At 31.6% G+C, this 22,204-nt stretch overlaps 2 protein-coding genes across 6 annotated transcripts in view; one reads left to right on the forward strand and one right to left on the reverse strand.

Moving 5' to 3' along the window:
• The first annotated feature begins 913 nt into the window (after positions 1-913).
• On the forward strand, positions 914-13,500 carry LOC118202058 (paired box protein Pax-1-like). Its single transcript, XM_035374215.2, has 3 exons — positions 914-1,034; positions 10,165-10,368; positions 12,832-13,500. The coding sequence occupies exons 1-3, from the start codon at positions 1,022-1,024 to the stop codon at positions 13,299-13,301; spliced, it is 687 nt and encodes a 228-aa protein (XP_035230106.1). The 5' UTR covers positions 914-1,021; the 3' UTR covers positions 13,302-13,500.
• A 7,566-nt stretch (positions 13,501-21,066) lies between these two features.
• LOC118196921 (uncharacterized) overlaps positions 21,067-22,204 on the reverse strand; it is a 251,923-nt gene continuing 250,785 nt past the window's right edge. For all 5 annotated transcript variants that reach the window (XM_085822089.1, XM_085822092.1, XM_085822088.1 and 2 more), the window contains one exon: positions 21,067-21,231. In XM_085822089.1, the coding sequence (XP_085678215.1) occupies positions 21,221-21,231 (11 nt within the window). In that variant the 3' untranslated portion in view covers positions 21,067-21,220. The remainder of the gene's footprint in view (positions 21,232-22,204) is intronic.

The raw sequence follows: 22,204 nt of genomic DNA on the forward strand, positions 1-22,204 counted from the left end.
AAATCCAATGGTTTTTATTAAAAAATCTGAGATTACGTTAAAATCTCATATAAATTTTATTTAAAAGTTTTATAAAGTTTTTTCTCCTGCCTCGATACTCTACAGATTGTTTCCACTCTGTACCGATGGTGTAAACAAGAAAATTAAGCCATTGCTAGTTTGTTCGTTAAAGGAAGATATGTGCGTAAAATCGCTTCAACATTAAATTTTTAAAAAGCATAAATCGAATTTCGAAAGAAGTCGTTTACCGCATTATGGCGTCATCCATAAGGAGTGTGCGTACAGAATTTGAATTGGATAGTTATCAGAAAGCATTCTAAAAATCAATACAAAACATTAGATCGTAGTGGCAGACAGTATGAGTGCACTAAGTAAAAACTTATAAAAAGTTTACACTGCACTGATTCTTGTTTAACCGCGTTGTCGAGTTTTTCTAATTCAAATTCGTGATAGTTAAGACGATAAAATATTTATTTGCATTTGAGAACAATTACGAATATTGCAAACAAGATTTCCATAGAAACGAATGAATGAATAGTATTTATATCTACTTTATAAAGATCCAAATTTACTTATCTATGTTTTATGTAGTATACTGACATGTAATCACGAATCAAAGAAGTTGTTATGTCTATCAGCTATTTATGTAACAAATATGCTCTAAGAAGTGGAATGCTTTCCTTGTAATCTAATAATCCTATTGCGTTTCATCCCTCCTCCCCTTTTGTAATTCACGGCCCCAGTGATCTAAATCCTGGTGACCAACGTCCGGTTAGAAGTGTCCGGTAGAACGTCTTCATTCCCGCCAAACGGAGAGAAGCACGTGCAAAATTCCCACGCTCTCTCTTCCCAAACCCTCCCACCATCAATACTTTCACTTTTCTGTATATATATATATAAGGGACCTGTGATTCTCTTGTATTTCAATCACCAGGAACGAACAGTTCGGCCGGTACCATTTTATATTCGTCAATTCTATATAAAAAAAACTTCGTAAACAGTTTAGGACGAAATTTTTATTATGACTCCGAGAGGTAAGATTCTTTTCCAAAATAATCTTTCAATTATCATTCTGTTAAGTATGTTATTATTGCTAAATTTCCGTCGACACGTTTTAGATCACATTTGTCCAAATGTAAAATCAAATTTTTACCATTACAATAATCTTTTGATAATCATACCAACTTTGTACGAGCAGCAGATTCCAAAAAATATATTCGGATAATTTTCTATTCATTTTTTTAATCCTCACACTGAAAAGAAGATTATTTAAATAACAATATCTAACGTAACGTTATCTAGACGATTTTATTATATTTCTTGTAGAATACTCTCAACCTATTAAGTGCGTATACTTGAGGCACTCTTGTATGTAAGCCCTTTCCTTTCTCTGAAGCACCTTAAAAAGTAAACGATTGCCTTAAGGCCTATTTATAATAGTATCATATAATGTGAAGAGGATTCAGTCAAAATATTCTAAAAATGTTAATTATTTCTACATGAAAAATTTTGATATTCTTCCTACAGTATGAAAGTTTTGAACATACGTTTAAAAACAGGAATTGAGTGAATGTAATAACATTTGTAATTCACTCCTGAAGACGATTAGGTTTACAATATCTTAGTTTAAGTCATAATTTGTAGCGTTTAAACCAAAATATATATTTGATGCTTTCCGAGAAATACAATATCCCATAAGGATAGTACTTCCTTTTCACAAAAATTACCGCTCATTTGAATTTATATAATGCAATGTATTCTTGAATTTCATTATATTCATTGGCCCACCAGCGGCCGAGTGGTAAAGACGCTGAACACTGGTAGTTCGGTCTGAGGTTCGAATCCCGCGAACGGGCTGGCTGCATGGGCGTTTTCGTGGTTTTCCCCATGTGTAACGTGTATACGAGCCAGTTTCCCTTAGAAAGTCCTCCACGAAAGACCTTTTCCCTTTAGGCAGATAGCCCTCGTGTGCTTTGCCATAATTAAATACACCACACCACCATTATATTCATTGTAATTGTTAAATTTCATTATATTTATTGATTAAATTTTGAAATGGTGCGCGATCATGTACCGTACATTATCCTTAAATGTAGAATATAAAATCGTGCTCGTTTTTAGGAAGATTAAACTAAATCGTACGCTAATTTGAATATTAAATATGCTATATGAGTATTTTCATGTAACAGTCGATGTTTTTACATAGATTAATGTTGAAAGTATCTATTTACAAATAAATTCTATATCAACTACATTATACTCTAATTTTTTTATATGAATTTTAAAATTCCGGTTAAATTCTTCAAAACAAAAAACAAAAAAGAGTAATAGTTACTTTTATCAGCCAAATGCGATAAAATAAATCTTTTCCGGGCAGAATTTTAATGAACTATCATGTATGCATAATCTTAATACTAGGTACTAGTTTTTAAAATCTTTATATCTGACTGATTTTCTTAATATATTTCAGGACGATGCTTTTTATTGCATTTTAAAACGATGTACTAGACACAGAAACTACTTCCAATAAATATGTTTTGTGATAGCACATTTTTTCCCCGAATATCACGCGCAAACTTTTTTTTTTTTTTTGAGAAATGAAGTGAAGAATTTTTCAGAAGTGATTTATTTCCATTCTTGATTCTGACCTAAAATATGAAAAATAATATTAGGTATAATAATTTTAATTATGGAACAATAATTCACCTTAAAAACATAAAAATAATTTCCTATGCATTGAAAATGACTGAGAAAGGCTGATTTCTTGTATAAAAGGCAGTATTTCTATATGAAAATAGTCAAATTATGGCTATTTCACTTGATTTAATTCGTCGCGCTAATAGTTTTTATAAATTTATTTTATAAGGTATAGCAGAAAAGTATCATGAAGATACTGAAATAAAATGATCTCTTTAAAATTTAAACATGAAATTTCAATTAGAAACATCGTTACTGTTTAAAACTGAAATTGAAATTTCGAAATTACGATTCGATTTGTTTGAATTAGTAATTGATTTTAGAATTTAAAATTCAATCAAATTTTTAATGCACTCAAAATAATGAATGCAAAAAAAAAAAAAAAAAAAAAAAAAAAAAAAACTGAAATGGTTGAAATCGAGTTATATGCTACTTGCTTTCATAATATATATACTAAATTGTTATTTAAAGTGCATGCTGAAGCTCAATAAGCATGGTAATTTAATTCTAAAGCATTGAAGCTCAATAAGCATGGTAAGTAGCGATGGGACATTCGGATTCTCAAACCTCAGGGATGTTGCAAAAACTTTGACTTCCAGAAACGTTTTTCGTCATTAGAACCTTTTGAACCCTAATCTATTATTAAAACCTAAAACATTTGAAATATTATTTTTATTAACATTAAAGAGTTCATTAAAATATTCATTAAAAAGAATGCGATTATTCCGATTGGATCGCCAATATCATACGATTACCTTGAATGAAATGATTTTACTTATCTACACAGACTTTAACATTCAAAGTTTATTTCTGTAAACTTTTAAAATAATTCTCTAAACTTTCTCCGATTTAGAAGGACATTTCGAAAAATGTAAAAATTCGAATATATAGTATATCGTCAAATTAAATTCAGAAAACGAGCTAAAGATCTCAGAATTTTAATAGTGAACTTAATTTTCTAAATTTCTTTAATATTATGATAATTACAAGTGTGTTATTAAAAACAGTATTCTTAAATTTATTTTTCTTCAGATGCAGATTTTAAATTTTGTATTATTCAAACACTTTCAATACTCAGTAGAAGTTTTCTTTCGCTCCTTCTTCTTTTACGAAAGATTCAATAAATTCGACATCTGATAGACTCCAGAATCCTAAGTTTCAGGTTTGAGAAAATTTAGTATTTGTTCCACCTCTACAAAGCAAGAGAAAATATACATAAATATATTTAGTAAGAATACCTGGAATATAAGAATCTTTGTCAATGATCTTTGTTTTAAAAGCTGCCTGTTCCTTACATCACATGGAAGTTATACTATATCCAAATTATTTGCGGTTTTTAAACAGTACTTGTTTCTGGAAAAAGAAAAAAAAGATAATGTTGCCTGTTTTAGCGATGAGGACTCCTGATTTTCACTTAGATGATCTGGATTGGTTTATTGGCATGAGGAGATATGCCTTGTCGTATTTGGTTACGTCAGACGTAACCAAATAAGACAAGAGAACTCTCAGCCCAAGGGGAGGGAGGACTACTTAGGGATACTAGCTCGTATATAAGTTACACATGGGGAAAACCACGAAAACGCCCATGCAGCCCGGGATTTGAACCTGAGACCAAACTACCAATATTCACTGACTTTAACTTTTGGCCGCTGGTGGGCTGTATAAGAAGATATGAGCTCAGTGATATATTTTAATGATTCTCTTTCTTTTTCGATTGAGAATATGCAATCTAACTTTCAAATCTTGTGATTAGTGTTTTTGGTTTTGAAATATTTTCGTTGTTGTTGTGAATATGCAGACATTAAGCAATGAAATATAAGTATCTGCATCTAGACTTTAATGTTTTATTAATACAGTCTAGGTCATGGGGGCCGATGCTACAGCGATTCTTCTTGAAAACTACATACAGAAGTTTGATTTAGTCAATACAAGTATTTTTAGCCAATCCTCTTTTAAACCAATGGCTATTTATATTGTTCAAAGAGAGAAACGTTTCAGCTCTTTTCTGTAGTATATACTAGATAGTCTTAGTGGTACTGAGATTAGGGAACTGCCCAGGACACAGAAGGTGTTCAAGCTCGTTTTCAAGTTCTTGAAACCAGTGTTGTCTAAGATGTGAAAACGTACATTACCGTCCTGATGCACAGCACGTCGGGCACATGCTTAAACGAATGAAGAACTTGGTCCATCGCTTGCTCTTGAATGTGATTATCACCATCAAGAACAGTCAATGTTCACGAAAATTTCAGGATATTGTGATCTAGACCTTCACAAATCTATTTACTATTTTCGCTCTTTGCACGAGACAACCCAGATGATACGCCTTTAAAGAATTTCTCGATATATGGATATTTGGAGTGCAATAAACAGGGAAAGTGACTCAACTGCTATACACAATACACGTTTTGTATTGTGTATTGTCCAAGTTTTGTGCTAGTAATAGCACTGAAACCATAGTTTAGCATAGGCGCTGAGTATCAGCAGCTTTGCTATTAGTTGCTCGACCATGTACATTAGTCACGTGAAATAGTTGGGGCAGTTTTTGTAGAAATGGATGAGCGAATATTAAATTTTATTATAATTTGAGTAGCCTTTGTTTTATGTTTATAGCTACAATTCTTTCTAATATTCTAATATCTTTCTCGAATAATATGCTGTTATCTTACGAATTATTTTGATTAAAAGAAGTTCTTCGCTTGTTTAAAGATATAACATGAAACTAACTACTAGGGTCATTGATAAATCAATAAGACCCGCTGGCTTGGTAACAGGTATATCAGCCATTTGAGCACTAGTAATTTGTCCTCTGATGGAACTCGATATATCCCCAACTTATATTTTGTAATCTATTTCGTTTTTGTTATCGAGGTACATGTATGTTGCAGTAACACTCACCTATTGTCACCTATGTCTGTGTTTGGTGTATTCCACAGAAATTGTTAATACATCTTCTTAAATTTGAAAGACTAACTCGCAAATCATTTTGTATCTTTACGCTTTCGATTTTTGTGGAGTTTTTATAGAAAATACTGCTTAATTAAAGTATGATGCTGAAATCTGTAGAAAAAATTTAAAACATACATTTAAATTCGACAATTCGATTAATTAATAGGTGTTTGCTACACATTTCATACGGCTTCAAGAGACGTTAGATTGTTGTGACATACTATAGTTGGGAAACAGTGGTTTATTGTTAACACACTGGGCTTATTGTTAACACACTGGGCTTTGAATATAGCCATTTGAATTAAAATCCAGGGAAAACTGTACTTTTAATTTCTCCTTTAGTTGAACTGACTTATCTTAGTTGAACTGACTTATATCTATAATTTTGATTGGAACCTTTTGCTGAAGTCAACAGTTTTGATTTCAGTCGTTGAACCGCATTGTATATACTTACTTTTCGAATAACATTGAAGTCAAGAAAGCAATTTATCAAATAAGAGGCACGGTTCTTTTGTGAATTTTTATATTATCTCTACATTCACTGAAGTGTCTGTCAATTATTCAACTATTATCCTTTTCGTTCACTATTATCCTTTCGTTATACTAAGCAAATACATAAAAACTCTTAACTTCCCGGATTAGACTACCAAACCATTTGGGTCTTTATTGCTTTTCCCCTTGTGTGATAAATATGTGTGTTCAATGAAGCAAGTTGGGGAATTTCGATCTACGATCGAATACATATTTTTTTTTTCTTTTGCCGGAGAAGGCATGGATGTAAATTTTCTGGCCCCTCATAGAAGGTAACGGTGGCCGCCTATTAAGTGCCTCCATAATAAAATGACTACAACTTGTGGCCTTAGTAGGGGCGAAAGCCTAAAGATGGTTACTGTCCATCATTAAAGAAAATTTTTTTGAACAAACAACAAAACACATTTATTTTGTCATTTTTAAGAAATAAAACTGTTAATTTTTATTTTGGGTGAAGCAAAATTTATAATACATTTCTGTTTTCCTAAAATTAAAGCAAAGCTGAATGTAGGGCGGTGCAGGATTTACGTATAAGCTATTTTCTTCGGGCCCCCCCAAAAATTAAAATATAGTATAACAGACATAAAAAAGAGTCTCATATTTCAAATAGCTTAGGGTCTTATCAAATCTAAATCCGGCTCTGATGTTGGGGATGTGTGTCAAATTGCTTTGACAAAAGCATTTATTATGGCTAAGCAATTATTCGCAGAGCAAACAAAGAAGGACAAACTATATACTGTAAGTAAACGAGCTTTCATATTTATAAGTCACATATTTGCCAAATATGTGATGGCGTACTATTTATACATAATGAATTGTTACGGCATTTAGTACAATGAATATGTATAATACGTTTATTAACTTATTTTTTTTATTGTAAGCCAATTAAAATATCGTGTACTTAGCCTAGACCAAAAACATATAAATAAATTACCAGCTAGTTTAAATTAATGTGACAATGAGAAAAGAAAGAACGATCGGAGTAACTTATGTTCTGTTCCTCATTAATAAAATAAAACATAGTTTAAGAAGAGAAGTTAAAAGCTTCTGAAATATCATTTTAAAATGCATTAGGTGTCGGAGAAATTATTATACAATTTGACTGACATCAAAAAAGCCACTTCAAAATTTGTAAAGGAAGTGAAGTAAACATGTCGATTCTTTTAGTAATGACTCAAAATCCTCTCATGAGTTCAGGTTTTACTAAAACTTCTATTTTCAAATTCGGAAATTTAAAGATTGGAATAGAACTGCCATATGTTAATTACATTGATTATCTTTTCTAAGTACTAATTTAAACAAAGAATTTTGAATTTATATGCAAATAATGAAACTGAAAAAAATGCGGTGAAATCGATATTAATTTTTTTTATTTAAAGTTTTACCTCAAAAGAAAACAGGCAAGGAAGAAGAATGTTTTTAGAACATGGGATATGTTAAGATAATAACTGAAAAATTAATTATATTTCATTGCTCTGTGTCATTTTTTTTGCTGCTAATATTTATCCTTAAAAATTTTTCAGTTGGTAAAATTCCATCAAGCCTTCCATTTTTTTTCTAGAAACTAGTATATAATAGCTTCAGTTTCAAACCCTGTGTGTTTATACACTGTTTAATTACGATTAAAATGTGTATAACAGAAATTTTTCTTTTTTCTTTTATTCCGTGTTCTTTTTTCATATGATTCAAAAGCCTGCATGATTAAATCGCTCAAGCAATTAATTTTAGATATCTGACTCCACTTTCAAAAGCGAATCAAATAAGGTAGAATCTCAGACTACAATAATTTGGGTTACTTGGATCGTTTTAGTAAAAATATGTGTAAAACAAATTTTTACTTCTGTGCTTACAGGAAAGAAACCTATTAGTAAGTCGTCCCTTATCCCGGAAAAAAGCGTCTAAATTTTACGATTTAACATTACTTTTCCTGGTAAAAATAATAAGAGAAATAAGTCAATTTTAAGGGTCGTATAAAAATTAAATTATGCTAGGTAAGAGCATTCGAATATATTCATTTTTACAAATAAGAGTTTAAAACTTATATATGCTGCCTGATTTAAAATTAACTTTCAGAAAATTTCATTCAAACAATTTATTACATATCTGCCTTTAGTAAGTTCTTGTATATCGTCACCAAAGATTTTTATTATAGATTTTTTAAGAAACTTCAATTGGAATTCTTTTGCTATCGAAGTAATTTGACTATAAATATACTTAATTTTTTTCTGACAAAATTCTCATTTTTCGTGTCATAAAAGTGTAAGATTCTCACACATTTAAAAATGTTGGTAAGTGATCAAAAATGTTCTATGAAATCTCATTCTCCTTTCAGACTAAAACCATTTGTCTGGGACTAGCAGTTCAACAGAGGTTTAGCCGAGAAATCTTTCTTAAACACTTTGAATGTTCAAGACCAGTAGTAAAAATCACAAACTCAGATTGATTTGCTTACGATGATAAACATATTCTTAACGAAACATGTCCTCTTTTGAACTTTTCAAGCATTTTAGCAGAAAAGAACAGTATACTTGAATTTTATTGAGTGTTAAGAACTGAAAAACTTAATGTTTTGAAATTGAATTTAATAAGTTTCTGTTCTGTAAGAGTCATTCCAAATGACTTCAAAGGTTTGACACATTTTAATTAGCTTATTATTCATACTTTCATTAAAAGTACAAAACTACATAGTTTATTTATATTGTAGAAACTACTAAAATAATACTCTACTAAATGTATTTCAAACAAGAAAATACAATTAAAAGTCATTGTAAACAATAATGCAAATACATTCTTTTTAGCCCAAATAGGCAATTTGCCCAGAAGGGCTATTAATTTCGTTTTGGCATTTTACGTTGGTTCACAATAAACGGCATTTCTCTTTTCAAATTATTGCCACTAAATATTAGACCCCTGCATTATATTTAAAGAAATTAAATAATGAAAAATCTGCATGAATATATGTATGTTTCTCGCAATGTGAAACAATAATGCAAATACATTCTTTTTAGCCCAAATAGGCAATTTGCCCAGAAGGGCTATTAATTTCGTTTTGGCATTTTACGTTGGTTCACAATAAACGGCATTTCTCTTTTCAAATTATTGCCACTAAATATTAGACCCCTGCATTATATTTAAAGAAATTAAATAATGAAAAATCTGCATGAATATATGTATGTTTCTCGCAATGTGAAATAACAACAGTATCTAGAGACATCAAATTTTGAATAACTTAGTCCTCCGCTCGAAGATGGTCATCTGGAAGTCCAAATTTGGAATCTGGAATTTGTTTTATTATCTATTTCATATTTTGTAAGACTTAAAATTATCTTTGAGTAGTAAACTCAACGATTTCAAAGAGAGCAATGGCAAGACTCTACGAAAAAAAAAATTATCTCCAGCGCGCGAGACGGTGTATCGGAAATTCTAAAGATATGCTCTTTTAAAATTATTTTATGATATTGCTGTTGAGTTGAATTTTAGGTTTAAGTGCGAAAAACATGATATTTCTTAAATAAAAGTAACACACAAAATCTTAAAAAAAGGTCCCTTTGGACGTAATATAAAATCTGAAAGATTTCAGTTTTTTTTGTTTTGTTTTTTCAAATTTTTTTTTAATTGTGGTCGCAAGCGAAGACCGAGTTTTGCGTGTGCATAAATTTGATTGTTACTCCCTTTTGTTAATCTTTTGAGTATGCTTTCATACCTCAAAGTTTATTCTTTTTTCTATTGTTCTTATTATTTCTTGCGTTAGAGAGACTGAAAATTTTTTAGAGTGAAGTTATTTTAACGCTTATATAAATTACGCCTTTTCGAATTTTTAAAACTTTTTTTTTAAAATGAAGTGTACAACTTACTGAATGCCTTATTATAAATAGTTTTGTGACAATACGAAATTTCCAAAAGTTTTGAATTATAAAATTAAGGCATGATTACAGAGATTAAAATCGTTAAATAACTTAATGTATGGTATTTTTTTCAATTCTGCTGTAGGTCAAGGAGGAATAAACCAACTAGGCGGAGCCTTCGCCAACGGTAAGCCCTTGCCTTTCCATGTGAGATTGCGAATTTTGGAGCTAGCACTTTATGGTTACCGTCCCTGCGATATATCGCGCCACTTACTTGTTTCTCATGGGTGTGTATCCAAGATCTTGACACGCTTCGCAGAAACGGGCTCTATTTTACCAGGAGCTATAGGTAAGAATTCAGATTTAAAGTATTTCTAGTTCAGTTAGTGGAGCCTACTGATATAGGAAGGATAGGCATACATAAATGTTAGGTTATTTTTGCATTATAATGGAAAAATAAATCGAAACACGAAACCATTCTAAAATCCGATTAACGCGTTCTTCTTTTATTTTATTTAATGTTACATAAAGAAGTTCGCGAGTAAATTTAATAAGTTTTGCTGTTACACAAGTGTTTTTAGTTTTGCATTTTAGGGGTAGAAGTGTTTAAGTAAAGTGCGTACGTAGAATATTGTTATCGTCGATATATTTCTTAAATTACAATCACAAATATATTGTTTTTATCTGATCAGACTGACAAAACTTCTATCAGAACTGCGGCCAAAATTCTTTCATTTTCATTACTTTTTGAGGAAAATACTATAAAAATATAAGGGGAGTGTTTAACAATTTTTTTTTATCTAAAGTAAAATATGCGATATGTGCTTTGTTTCTTATAATTAGCTTTATACCTAGAAAATTAATTACGACTTTAAAGTCAATTATGACAACAATGTTCAATATAATCAATGTTTTATGCAAGTTCCAAAAATCTGTCGGAAGTTGGAAATATATCAAACTTAAGTGTAACAATAAAATTTGTGTAATTTAAGATAAATTTCTGTTTATTTGGAGAGAATATGCTTAATGTCCTTGGGTTACTGTATAAATGGCCACTTCTGCCTGTATCTTCTCCATCTAGTACGTCTGACTTTATAAGAATGCTATGAGAGGAGGACAGTTTCCGAGTAATATCAAAGAAGGGAACCGTTCCTGGATAAAGGATGAAACAAAAGCATTTTTCTAAACAGGTACTATAAATGTAGTAAGAAAGAAAGAGAATGCATGTTGAAAAATGGTATATCATCTGTACTTGTCACTCAATTATTCTCTCATAATTTTGAATATGCTGTTACTTTCTGAAACACCCTTAGGTTATGAATTTCTTAATTTGTCTGGTAAAATTCTTAAATAATGTCAGAAATTTAAACTTCTGATAGAAAAATAATTGCACAGAGCTAATATGCAACCTGCTGTAACTATTTCGTTATATTAATCATGGATAGATATAAGTTAATGGATCAGCCATTTTTATAATTTATTTTTTGAATGTTTATAATAATCAGGTTATGGAATTTAATACAAATAATGGAATAATAATTGTAAGTTTTTTTTTATTTTTAGTGTATGTCACGTTTATTAAATCTCTTAATATTGTATCTGTCTACTAAATCAATGAAATTTAGTAATTCAGTATTATTATCAATGAGGTTTGCAAGCAGCATTTCGTTTTTCAGTAAATTTATATGAAATGTTTTTCCTTTTATAAAATTCTAAACGTATACTTGTGTAATTAAACTGGCAAGTTCTGTTTTTTCTCTTTTCCCATTATGTGATTACTTACTTTTGTGAGCTGTTAGCTAAAGATTCAAGAAGTTATAATTATTTATCGCTAATGAAAGGGGTTCATCTGATTTACAGAAATGGTTTAAAATTGACTTAGTCAAAATACGGTAAAATTGAAGGTTAAACAAGTGGTTATTATAAAAAGTATATAAGTGGTGAAAGTAGGAAATAAAGAATAGCCAAAAATCTTCAATTCCTCAATAAATTATGTAGCATTAAATACTAAGCAGTTATTGCGTGTCGAATCGAAAAAATAAGTAAATAAATAAATTGTCGTATGAAAACTTCAGATTATAGAATAGCACCTTCAGTAGTTTACCATTAAAATTTATAAAGTTAAAAATGTATTCATAAAGTATTAAAAAAATTTTTAAAATGTATAAATAAGATAAAAAATTAGCTGTAGTCCTATATATTAATATGCGAATTTCAGTTTAGCAAGTGAAACAATTTTAAGCTAAGCAATAACAATAAGCCTCTTAGTTTAATAATTAGATGATTTTACCCAGATATTAAAGACGTAAAACATACAATATTATATTTGAAATGAGCTGTTCAAAATAGCTAGCCAAATAGTAAGAAAAAAATCTGTTAAGACAATTATTTCATTGTAAACTTACATCACACGAAGACTTGCGCACTTTTTAAACCCCTCTAAAAAAACAACCTCATTCAGGAGATAACTGTTCATTTATTTTACTGGATCGCATGCTCACAATGTTTGCAACAAATAATTCTTATCAGGACGCGAAATTCTCGAAATGAAAACAAACAATTAATACCTTGAATATGATTCCTCTAACATGTTTAGTAATCAAAATAATATTGTAATACAGGCTGTCACATATTTGAGTGTGCGATCAAAGTTTTCTTATATACTACTAATAGAAACTTAATTTATTCGAATCTCATAAGCAAGAATAATTGTTTTTATTTTTTAACTATGTTACTTATTTAACAAAATAACATAATACAAATCCCGGTCGTCTTGCTGAACTATTTTGAACACAGCCTTTTTAATTTATAGGTGGGAGCAAACCAAGAGTTTCAACTCCATTGGTAATCGCAAAAATTCGACAGTACAAAGAAGAAAATGCTTCTTTATTTGCATGGGAAATCAGAGAAAAATTGCTATTTGAAGGTATCTGTCCCAGAGATTCTTTACCATCCGTTTCTTCAATCAATCGAATATTACGGAGAGCTCCAAAGATAGTTTCAACGAAGCAAGAAATGGCAGATAGAGAGAGGGAAGATTCAACATATTTTGAAATCGAAGATATTGCTACCGCTCTTTACGAAAATTCTAATCCTAGCAAAATTTCAAATCGAAGAGGCAAAATATTTACATCAACTCATAATCAAACTATTGCCATGGATTCAAAGCCCATGCGCATTTTAAAAATGACGCAAAATAATAACATGGCCACTTCGAATGTTGTCCCTCCAAAAAAGGAGTACAAGAGAACATTTTATATTAGGGATATATTAGATATGTGACGGTTATCAGGAAACTGAAGTTTATGCCATTTTTACTACTTGATCCTTTTATAAAACTATTTACTGCAGTCGAAATATTGTAAATATGTAGAAATGTGTAAAAAATGTTGTTTTTTGAAACTAACGGAATTTTTTTCTTCACAAAATAATATTGTGCGAAAAGGTGACAAATAAAATGAAATAAAATTTAAAAGTTTTATTTCAAGTACCTGTCTGTCTTTTTCCATTTGCATCCATAAGATCAAGACGATAATCAAAATTTTGCTATACTTCCTTCAGTATATCCTTGTTGCTGTCTTCATGTCATAAAGGATCTGGTTTCTGAGATCATGTAGGCTATGATTAAGTGTGGCATAAACACCTCATTTTTTACGATTCACTGCGATTGAAAGTACATAGTCAACAAGAAACCACTTAATTAATAAAAGATAACATTCGAGAACATTTTTCTTTGGGTGGTACACACCATTTTAATACACTATTAATTTATTGCAGTATTAACTAACAATTTTAATGGACAGAGTTATGCTTATTTGAAACTCGGTCAGTCATTTTGGATAACTTAAATTAGCCAGAATTTGATTATTATTTTCAAGTTGTCCAAAAGAATAAATAAAGGAAAATAAATAAATATAGGAAGTCGCACGAAATACTTACACATTTAATGAATAAAGCAATTTGAAATTAGGCTATTTACATTGCATAAATCTACAAAGAAACGGCAGCGCTTTTTCTAAATATTGTCATTAAACGGATTTTTTTAACTCCACAAGTGAAGTGAGGGAAAATTAAGAGAATTTCAGAATTGGTCAACACCTTCCAGAAATAAAGGATAAATTTTAATGAAATTTGGTACGGATATAGATTGATGTAATACAAAAATCTCTAACAGGAGTGACCAACTTCTGTATGCACGTGATCGACCGTTTTTCTAAAAAATGTATCAAGATCATTTTTTAGTGGTAATGGTACCCACTAAAATCTTGACATTTAACGCATTGAAACTTGTATCATTACTATTAAGTGGTAATGGCTAAAGGAGTATTAAACAACCATAATATTTTATTAATAATATTTATTTATTCAAAAGTAGCCATTGAAGAGTTGCACATTAAGGTTTCTTTTACTGTCATTAATAGAAGTCTGTGCCTGAATGTCTCCAACCGAGCTTTCATAATTTGATATGCCTCCATATAAAGATAATAAAAATTTATATAATATATATATATACACACACAACAATTCTTTGTTCAAAGATATATGTCTAACAATTCTTTAGGTATATAATCTTTAAAAACCATTGGAAACGAAATAAGTAATTATACTGTGAGTATTATGAATCATATTTAAGGGAATAACGAAAGCATCTATTAATATCGTCATATAACGCATCATATATCTTTAATTATTATATGATAAAGGTAAGTAATATATATTATATCTACAAATAATAATATAAATTTAATATCTATAAATGATAAATACGTATGGTTCCATCTTCAGTATGGGAACAGAACGATGTTAGTTTTCATGAATTTTAAATATGAAAAAGGCCGATTCAAATAAGTATGAAGATCCAAAACATAAGTAGGTGTATTCCCTACATTTGGTGATATAAGGAAACTTTTCTTAACTGACATATTTCTAAAAAAATCTTCTTTAAGTCCTCTGTCATGTAAGTTTGAATCAGTTTGTATAGTTATAATTTAATTTTCTAATGTGCCCTTTTTTTCAACATTAAATGTGTCAAAACGTTTTGAGGGAATATATTTTACATACGAACTCTTTTTAAAAGGAAAAAGCAGACACTTCACAAGAGCTTTATAAAAAACTTAAAATCTGACCTTCAAGAGCATTTTTAATTTCTGCAACATATTTTCCAGTGATATAATTACAATTTTCATGATTTTGTAGATGACTGGACATTATTTAGAAGTCACTCCCTGTTTTGCTGAAGATCTTCTATTAGCGTAATAAATTTTGCTTTGTATGCCTTAATTCTTCAATCATTTCAATTATTGTCTTGTGTTTTTCTTGGAATTGTAAATTTAAATAACTTCATTTTGATGTAAAATCTGTTAAGAAATAAATCACTGAACCAAGTCTCATCATTTATATTTACACATTCTTATCTTGCGTTTTGAGAAAAAGTTTTATCTCAGTTAATAAATCAAGAAATCTATGCAGAAATTCTACTTAGAAAAATTACTTCGGTATGTAAATTAAGAAAGATGCTGTTTCTGATATTTCCGGTATATAAATTTGTGTATCTAGTATTATCGGTAAGTAAATTTTCTGCCACTATCGGTCTGAAAATTGTCAATAATATCTGTACGTAAATTGTGAAATATGTCATTAATTAAATTTTGGCTCTCCTTCATTAAATTGCAATTCAAAGAGATGCCATTTTAGGGAACCTTTTCGAACTGAATTATAATTTTTAAGGCTATAGCCATTATTTCTTTCGTATTTCAGCCTTCGTTGGCTAACACTTGTTGATGAATTATGCAGTGATAGCTCAGACACTTGGATATTTGCCATAGTGTTGGCAAAGAGTTTTAAATCCAGATATGTGGCCTATAATTGCTACTGAAACTAGTTTAAAAAGTGGTAGTATCAAATTAGGAAAGAAATGTTTGAGAGTTGAAACTACACTTCTAGTCCTTTCTTTCGAAGAAATCAAGGCTCACCAGTAGCTGAGCAGTAAAGTCGCTATATACGGGTAGTTTGGGTCCGGAGTTCGAATCCTAACGAAAGAGCTGGCTGTTTGGGCCTTTTCGTGGTTTTCCCCAAGTATAAGGTGCATGCGAGCCAGTTTCACTTAGAAACTTCTCCATGAAAGCATCCCTCCCCTTAGACGATAGCCCCCGACTGTTTTACCATAATCAAATAAACCAAACCAAACTTTCAAAGAAATCATACCCAACATTTCGTAAGGTGTATAATCGTTAAAATAACATACGAATAAAAATAAGCTATTGGGCTGTGACACATGTGTCAAATAGAAGTAAATAAAAAAACGTCTATCAGTATGGTTATGTAAGAATTCCCTTATATTTTCAGTCATTTTCTCAATTCATCACATTATTTCGAGACAATCGTAGAACTTTAATTGTAGTTTTTTCTTAAACCCATTAAAAAGTGAATCTTATATTTCAAAGAAAGTTTCTTTTATAAATTTTCTGTCAGAATATGGTTTACATATTTTGCTTCTTTGAATGATGCAATAATTACTGCACATGGCTTCAACATGGGTTTTAAACACATTTTGAGCTCTTAGTTGAACAATTCCTAATTTGATTTTATTCCTCCAGTTACTACTTTGTGGATGAACTGTTTGATATTTGTCATTTGTAAAGCTGAAAACCGTTTCGGTAGATTACTCTTTTTAGTAACAGCGTTAGAGGCATAACATATTGAGCAATAGAATTTATCGTTCATCATTGTATCTTAATTTAAATTTATATAAAGAAGGTATATATACTTTTGCACAGCAATAGTGTCAAGAAAAAATGGATATTTTTTCTAGAAACCCTAATACAGAGTTATCCCCATGGTGAATTGGTTAATTGCTAAACAATGAACATAGGAATATTGATTTAAGCATTGTTACACTAAGAATTAAAACAGAGCAAGCCGAGGAGCCCACTAGATAGCATATTGTGAACTACTGTTAGCGATCAAATCAGAGGCGAGGTAAAACACTGCTCTCCTACTCTCTCTGCGGCTGGCTCGGAAGGCAGACTGTCAGCGTTAACCATGAGACTAAAGAAGCCGCGACCGTTTGCTTCTTTGAGTGACGACTAATGACTTCTTTGAGTGACGATGTCTCCTGTCGGCTTCGATTGATTTGTTGGATATTCCTGACATACTATATTATAATAACAATTATGTTACACGCACATGATCATTCGTCAGCCTCGTCGGCGCAAGAAGGGCTAAGATAAAAGTTACAAGATTGATCCCAAAATGAAGCTAACGGGAAGTGTGGTTCCCTCTCAAAGTGACTTCATACTAAATGAGGCAATTTTCGAGTCCTTGTGGCCCTCGGTTCCTTTCTCACAGCAATGATGTTCTTAGGTGCTGCAGGGAGCTGGAAGTGGGAAAGCGAGTTACAATTGCCTTCCTAAGAGTGGTTGGATAATCATTTGGTTAATTTCTCCATCCACCAAATTAGTACTAAGAGGACGAGCACTGCCATATATAAAAATGATCTGAGAGGCAACTGCGTCTTTGAAATGGCTAGCCGTAGAGAGAGGTAAAGAGAGCAGAAGAGCGTTTTAAGATCTCTTTCAAATATCTCGCAGCAGCCACGAAACCTCTGTTAAAGACCTAAAGATTTCTGGACTCGTTCCTTATGATACTTGCCCAGACCCTCAAAGCTTTGCCGACAAAGTAGTCCTTTTCTTGGATGTTGGAGGACAGGTAGCGGGTGCCTGGTTTTCTCCAGAACTAAGTATGTTGAGAATAAGAGTTGCGGCTGAATCGGGCTTATCTGTGAAGTGAGAGAAAGGAAAATGGCAGCTTTTGCAAACTACTGTCATCTTAGTGATTTATATTAGCCTTTTCAGGGTTGCAGCTGACTAATTTATCCAAACATTGACTTTTCTTGGATGTTGGAGGACAGGTAGCGGGTGCCTGGTTTTCTTCAGAACTAAGTGTGTTGAGAATAAGAGTTGCGGCTGAATCGGGCTTATCTGTGAAGTGAAAGGAAGGAAAATGGCAGCTTTTGCAAACTAATGACATCTTAGAGATTTATATTAGCTTTTTCAGGGTTGCAGCTGACTTTTTTTTGATACGAAACATACGTCTACATAAGGCTAATCCAGTGGATGATTTTCTGGAATGGATATTAACCAGATGGATCGAAACTGTATAGAACATGATAGGAAGGGCGATTACAACTTGCCTTCCCAATACCAAGAAATTGAATATAGCGTTATTGCAGAAGTGGAACCGACCCAATGCGGACTCAAGAATTGTTCATTTCCAGTATGAAGGAGCGTTATGAGACATAGGATTACAACCTTTATTAGCCTTTTTCTTCGGTCGATTTTAGATCTTTCTTTGCACGTGAACCTTATGCATATGTACTATTGACTGTTGTATTATATCCGTCTATATCCATATCACATTTCATTAAAATCTGTTATAGAGATAGCAGCCAAATGTAAAATTCTAAATTTGCACATCAGTGTAGTTCGCTAAGTAGGCTTCGAGATTTTAAAGATTTAAAGAGATTAAATAAATTTTTATACATTAATTTTAGTAATTAGTAACTCGAGATTTAAAATCTGAGAGTATAGAGAAGTTAGTTAGCTCGAAGCAGAAAGACATGAAAAGACATGAAAGTTCGAAGCAGAGACATGAAAAATGAGCAATGTTCTCGTCAGGACTCGAACCACGGATCTCTCGAATACGCACCGATTATGCTGACCACTAGACCATGAAGGCATGCTAAGAAGGTGGGAGAAATGCCTTATATACTCCCCGTTTTAAAGGGCAACTGGAGATTAGGGGACCCAGTCGCTAAATCGTCGTGGTGGAGAATGATCATCAACCACCATTTTTAGTTCAGGCGCCACTGTAGAGGTATTAGGTTATTTCAAAGCAGGAGACATGAAAAATCAGCAATGTCGTCGTCAGGACTCGAACCACTGACCTCTCGAATACGCGCTGAGTGTGCTGACCACTACACCACGAAGGCATGCTAGGAAGGAGGAAGAAACACCTTATAAGAGGTTTATTTTCTAGTTTTTATGGCCTATATCAGGAATGTTAATTTACAAAGTTCTATTCTTAATAGTTTTATTTAATTTTTTTATTTCTAATTTTTTTCTTACACTAGACTTCCAAAATATGCTTGAACTTAAAAGAATATCGAAAAAGGCACGAATGAGTTAAGGTATGAAATTTGGGAGACATAATCTTAGATAGTTCAGTACTTAGTAGCTTAGTGTAAAATTAAGAGAAGACAGTTAAATGTTCCCTTTAGAGTTTTATCGATACTCAGTTTTAGAATCCTGTGAGAAAGTTTAGGTTTAAGAAGCCTGAAAAGAGCGGGAAGCACATTTCAGTTTCCAACGAAGGAGAATGAGCACCTTGAGAAGCAGATAAACCGCAGAACAATGAAATGAACGAATTGAAGAGTCAAGAATTGCAACACCATCTTATAATAGTAGACTGCGAACGCAAACCACCCATGAAAAAATATCACCATATGAGAAGCGCGGACAAGGACAAGTAAACAGTACAACGTAATAAAAATGAAGCACTCCACTATCGACAAATACTTTCAGTTATCTCCACGTCACCATCAGCAGATGAAATCAATGCATTCTTAAAAGAAAAAAACCATATCTCTGGCCACACATACAAATACTGCGACTAACGAAGAATATGAGAGTTTTTTGAACTATTGAAATACGAAAAAAACAGCACATTTTGCTCTAAGACTTTTAAAAATAGGCGAAGGTACATATCCTACTGACCAGACGACTAGCCTCATTGAACCCAACAGTGATTTCTGCAACATAGCCACTATTGAAAACGAACTCATCGACAAATTTATCCAAACATTGTTCACAACTATACTAATCCGGAGAGCCTATATCAAAGGGCAATTTTGGCAACTAAAAATTATTTTGTCAACGATATCAACTTTAATATTCAAAAAGAAATTCCTGGTGAAGAGAGAATATACAAATCGATTGGCACGATGGTAAAAGTTGAAGAAACTGTTAACTTCCCTAGAGAATTTTTAAACTCTTTGCATTTACCAGGAATGCCATTACATTGCCTTCAACTGAAAATTGGATCTCCGATGATTCTACTCAGAAATCTCAACTCACGAAAACTATGTAATGGAACAAACAGCTATCGAAGAGCATCATCGAAGCCGAACTTATGATTGGAAAGGGCAAAGGACATACAGTATTTATGCCCAGAATACCACTGATATCTACTGAGCTGACCGTGATTCCAATTTAAAAGACTGCAATTTCCAATCAAATTAGCTTACCGTTTTACAATTAACAAAGTGCAAGGACAGACTTTAAAATGTTGCGGTATCACCTCAACGATTCCTGCTTTTCTCACGGTCAGCTTATGTAGCTTGCTCTCGAGTAGGAAATTCGAAAAATTTCTACATATAAAAAATACCCCGGATAACAAAATGAAAAATGTTGCTTATAAACGAGTATTGTAAATAGTTAGAATATAGTTTCAATAAAAACATTTTACCTCTTATATTTTTAGTGTTTAAAAGTTTATCCTTTTATTCCAACTACCACATAATCTCATATCAACTCCCTGAGGAAAGCCGGTTACCCCAACTAGTTGGTAATAAATTTCTAAGACTAGACATTTTAATTAATCTAAACTTCGTGATTTCCTTATTAAGAATGAGTTAACTATAACAGACGATGAAACTTTATATATCTAGGCATTCACCACGTTCTGCTAACTAAAAGAGTGATGATTTAAAAATATAAATTTGAGGCACAAAGATTTAAAAAAAATTCTTCATATGGACTTTTCTGCCGTGATATACATTTTGACGCATTTATAAAAACGTAGCTTTATTTTCTTTGAATAATAAGCATGGATTAATTAGCTTTTGCTACATTATATATTTAATTAATGAAGGCTTAGACTGCTTGTACATAACGGCTTCACATTAAAAATTTTTAGATGTATTACTTTATGCGAGTAAACAAATATCTTTTAGTATAATGTATAATTCATTAATATATCAACTTTGTAGGCGAAAAGGAATATATATTTTATTTAGAGTATACAAGAAATTGTGCTTTTTAATAAGACACAGTATAAAAGCCAAGGAGATTTGGCCACAAATCTCGAAGAAATGTAAAAAGATTCTCCCAGATAATTTTCATTATTCATGCAGTCAGTTTGTCTCAATGATAATCTGTAAATAAATAAATATTACCAAATTATATAATTAAATGACAGTTTTTCTCGAAAAATAAAAAAATATTTACAGTAAATCAATAACATCATTAGCACATAGTAAAACATTCATAAATCTCACATTTAGTACTACACTAATTTACAAGTAGAAGAAATACAAAACATTATTTCAGAAAAATATACGAAGGGATACTCAAATTTCATGAAACGAGAAAAATGAAAGCGATGACATATTTAAAAAACCGACTTTGTTAAATGTTTGTGATCGTGGTTCAAATGTTGAAACTGATATTTACAAACTAATGGTTATTATTCCGAAGATCTACTAGGATGGTGAATTAGAAGAAAAAGATTTCAGACAGATCAATCAATTTTTATAAGAAAAATTCAGGAATTTTTCGGATACTCATTATTAGTCTCTAGTGTGTGCGCCATGTCCTAACGTATACAAAGGTCATTTCATTCTACCCAAAAGAATGACAGATGCTACTGCAGTTCTTAGTTACTTTGTAGGGTTTATATTTATTTTAACTAACATTTATTTTAAGTTTAAACTATCTTTCCTGTCAAGCCTTACTTTCCCCTGGAACTGCCAATGCCAGAGTATGTAAATTTTAGTAGAACGCGCAAGGATTCAAATTATCAGCGGAAGTATTCTGAGTTAAATAGAAAGGAAACGAGTTCAAGGTGTGCTGTTCTTACTTCACGAGCGCGGAGGTAGTTAGCCAGAAATTGAAGAACCCCGCGTTTCGGCCTGTGTGCTTGCCTGGAAGTATTGATAATCGTTCAACGTGATCTTCAAGTTTGCTGAATTAGCAGCGGTATTGTAAAACGCGGTGAGGTTAGTTACTATTAGAGAGCCTCGTAGTTAGAGTCTTGTCTTTAGTTTCTTTTCAGGTTATTATTTTTATTTGACCGCCGAGTTGGCGCAGTTTGTGAGCGTCAAGAGCACGCACTTGTAATTTATTACG

This window comes from Stegodyphus dumicola, chromosome 8, assembly GCF_044657685.1.
Source record: "Stegodyphus dumicola isolate Sdum_Otavi_A_Nest chromosome 8, ASM4465768v1".
In the NCBI taxonomy this organism is placed as follows: Eukaryota; Metazoa; Arthropoda; class Arachnida; order Araneae; family Eresidae; genus Stegodyphus; species Stegodyphus dumicola.

What these genes read in the sequence shown, in the direction of transcription:
- LOC118202058 (XM_035374215.2), top strand. An exon ending in TATTTTACCAGGAGCTATAG is followed by an intron (nt 10,369 to 12,831) that starts GTAAGAATTCAG and finishes TTTAATTTATAG; the next exon opens with GTGGGAGCAAACCAAGAGTT.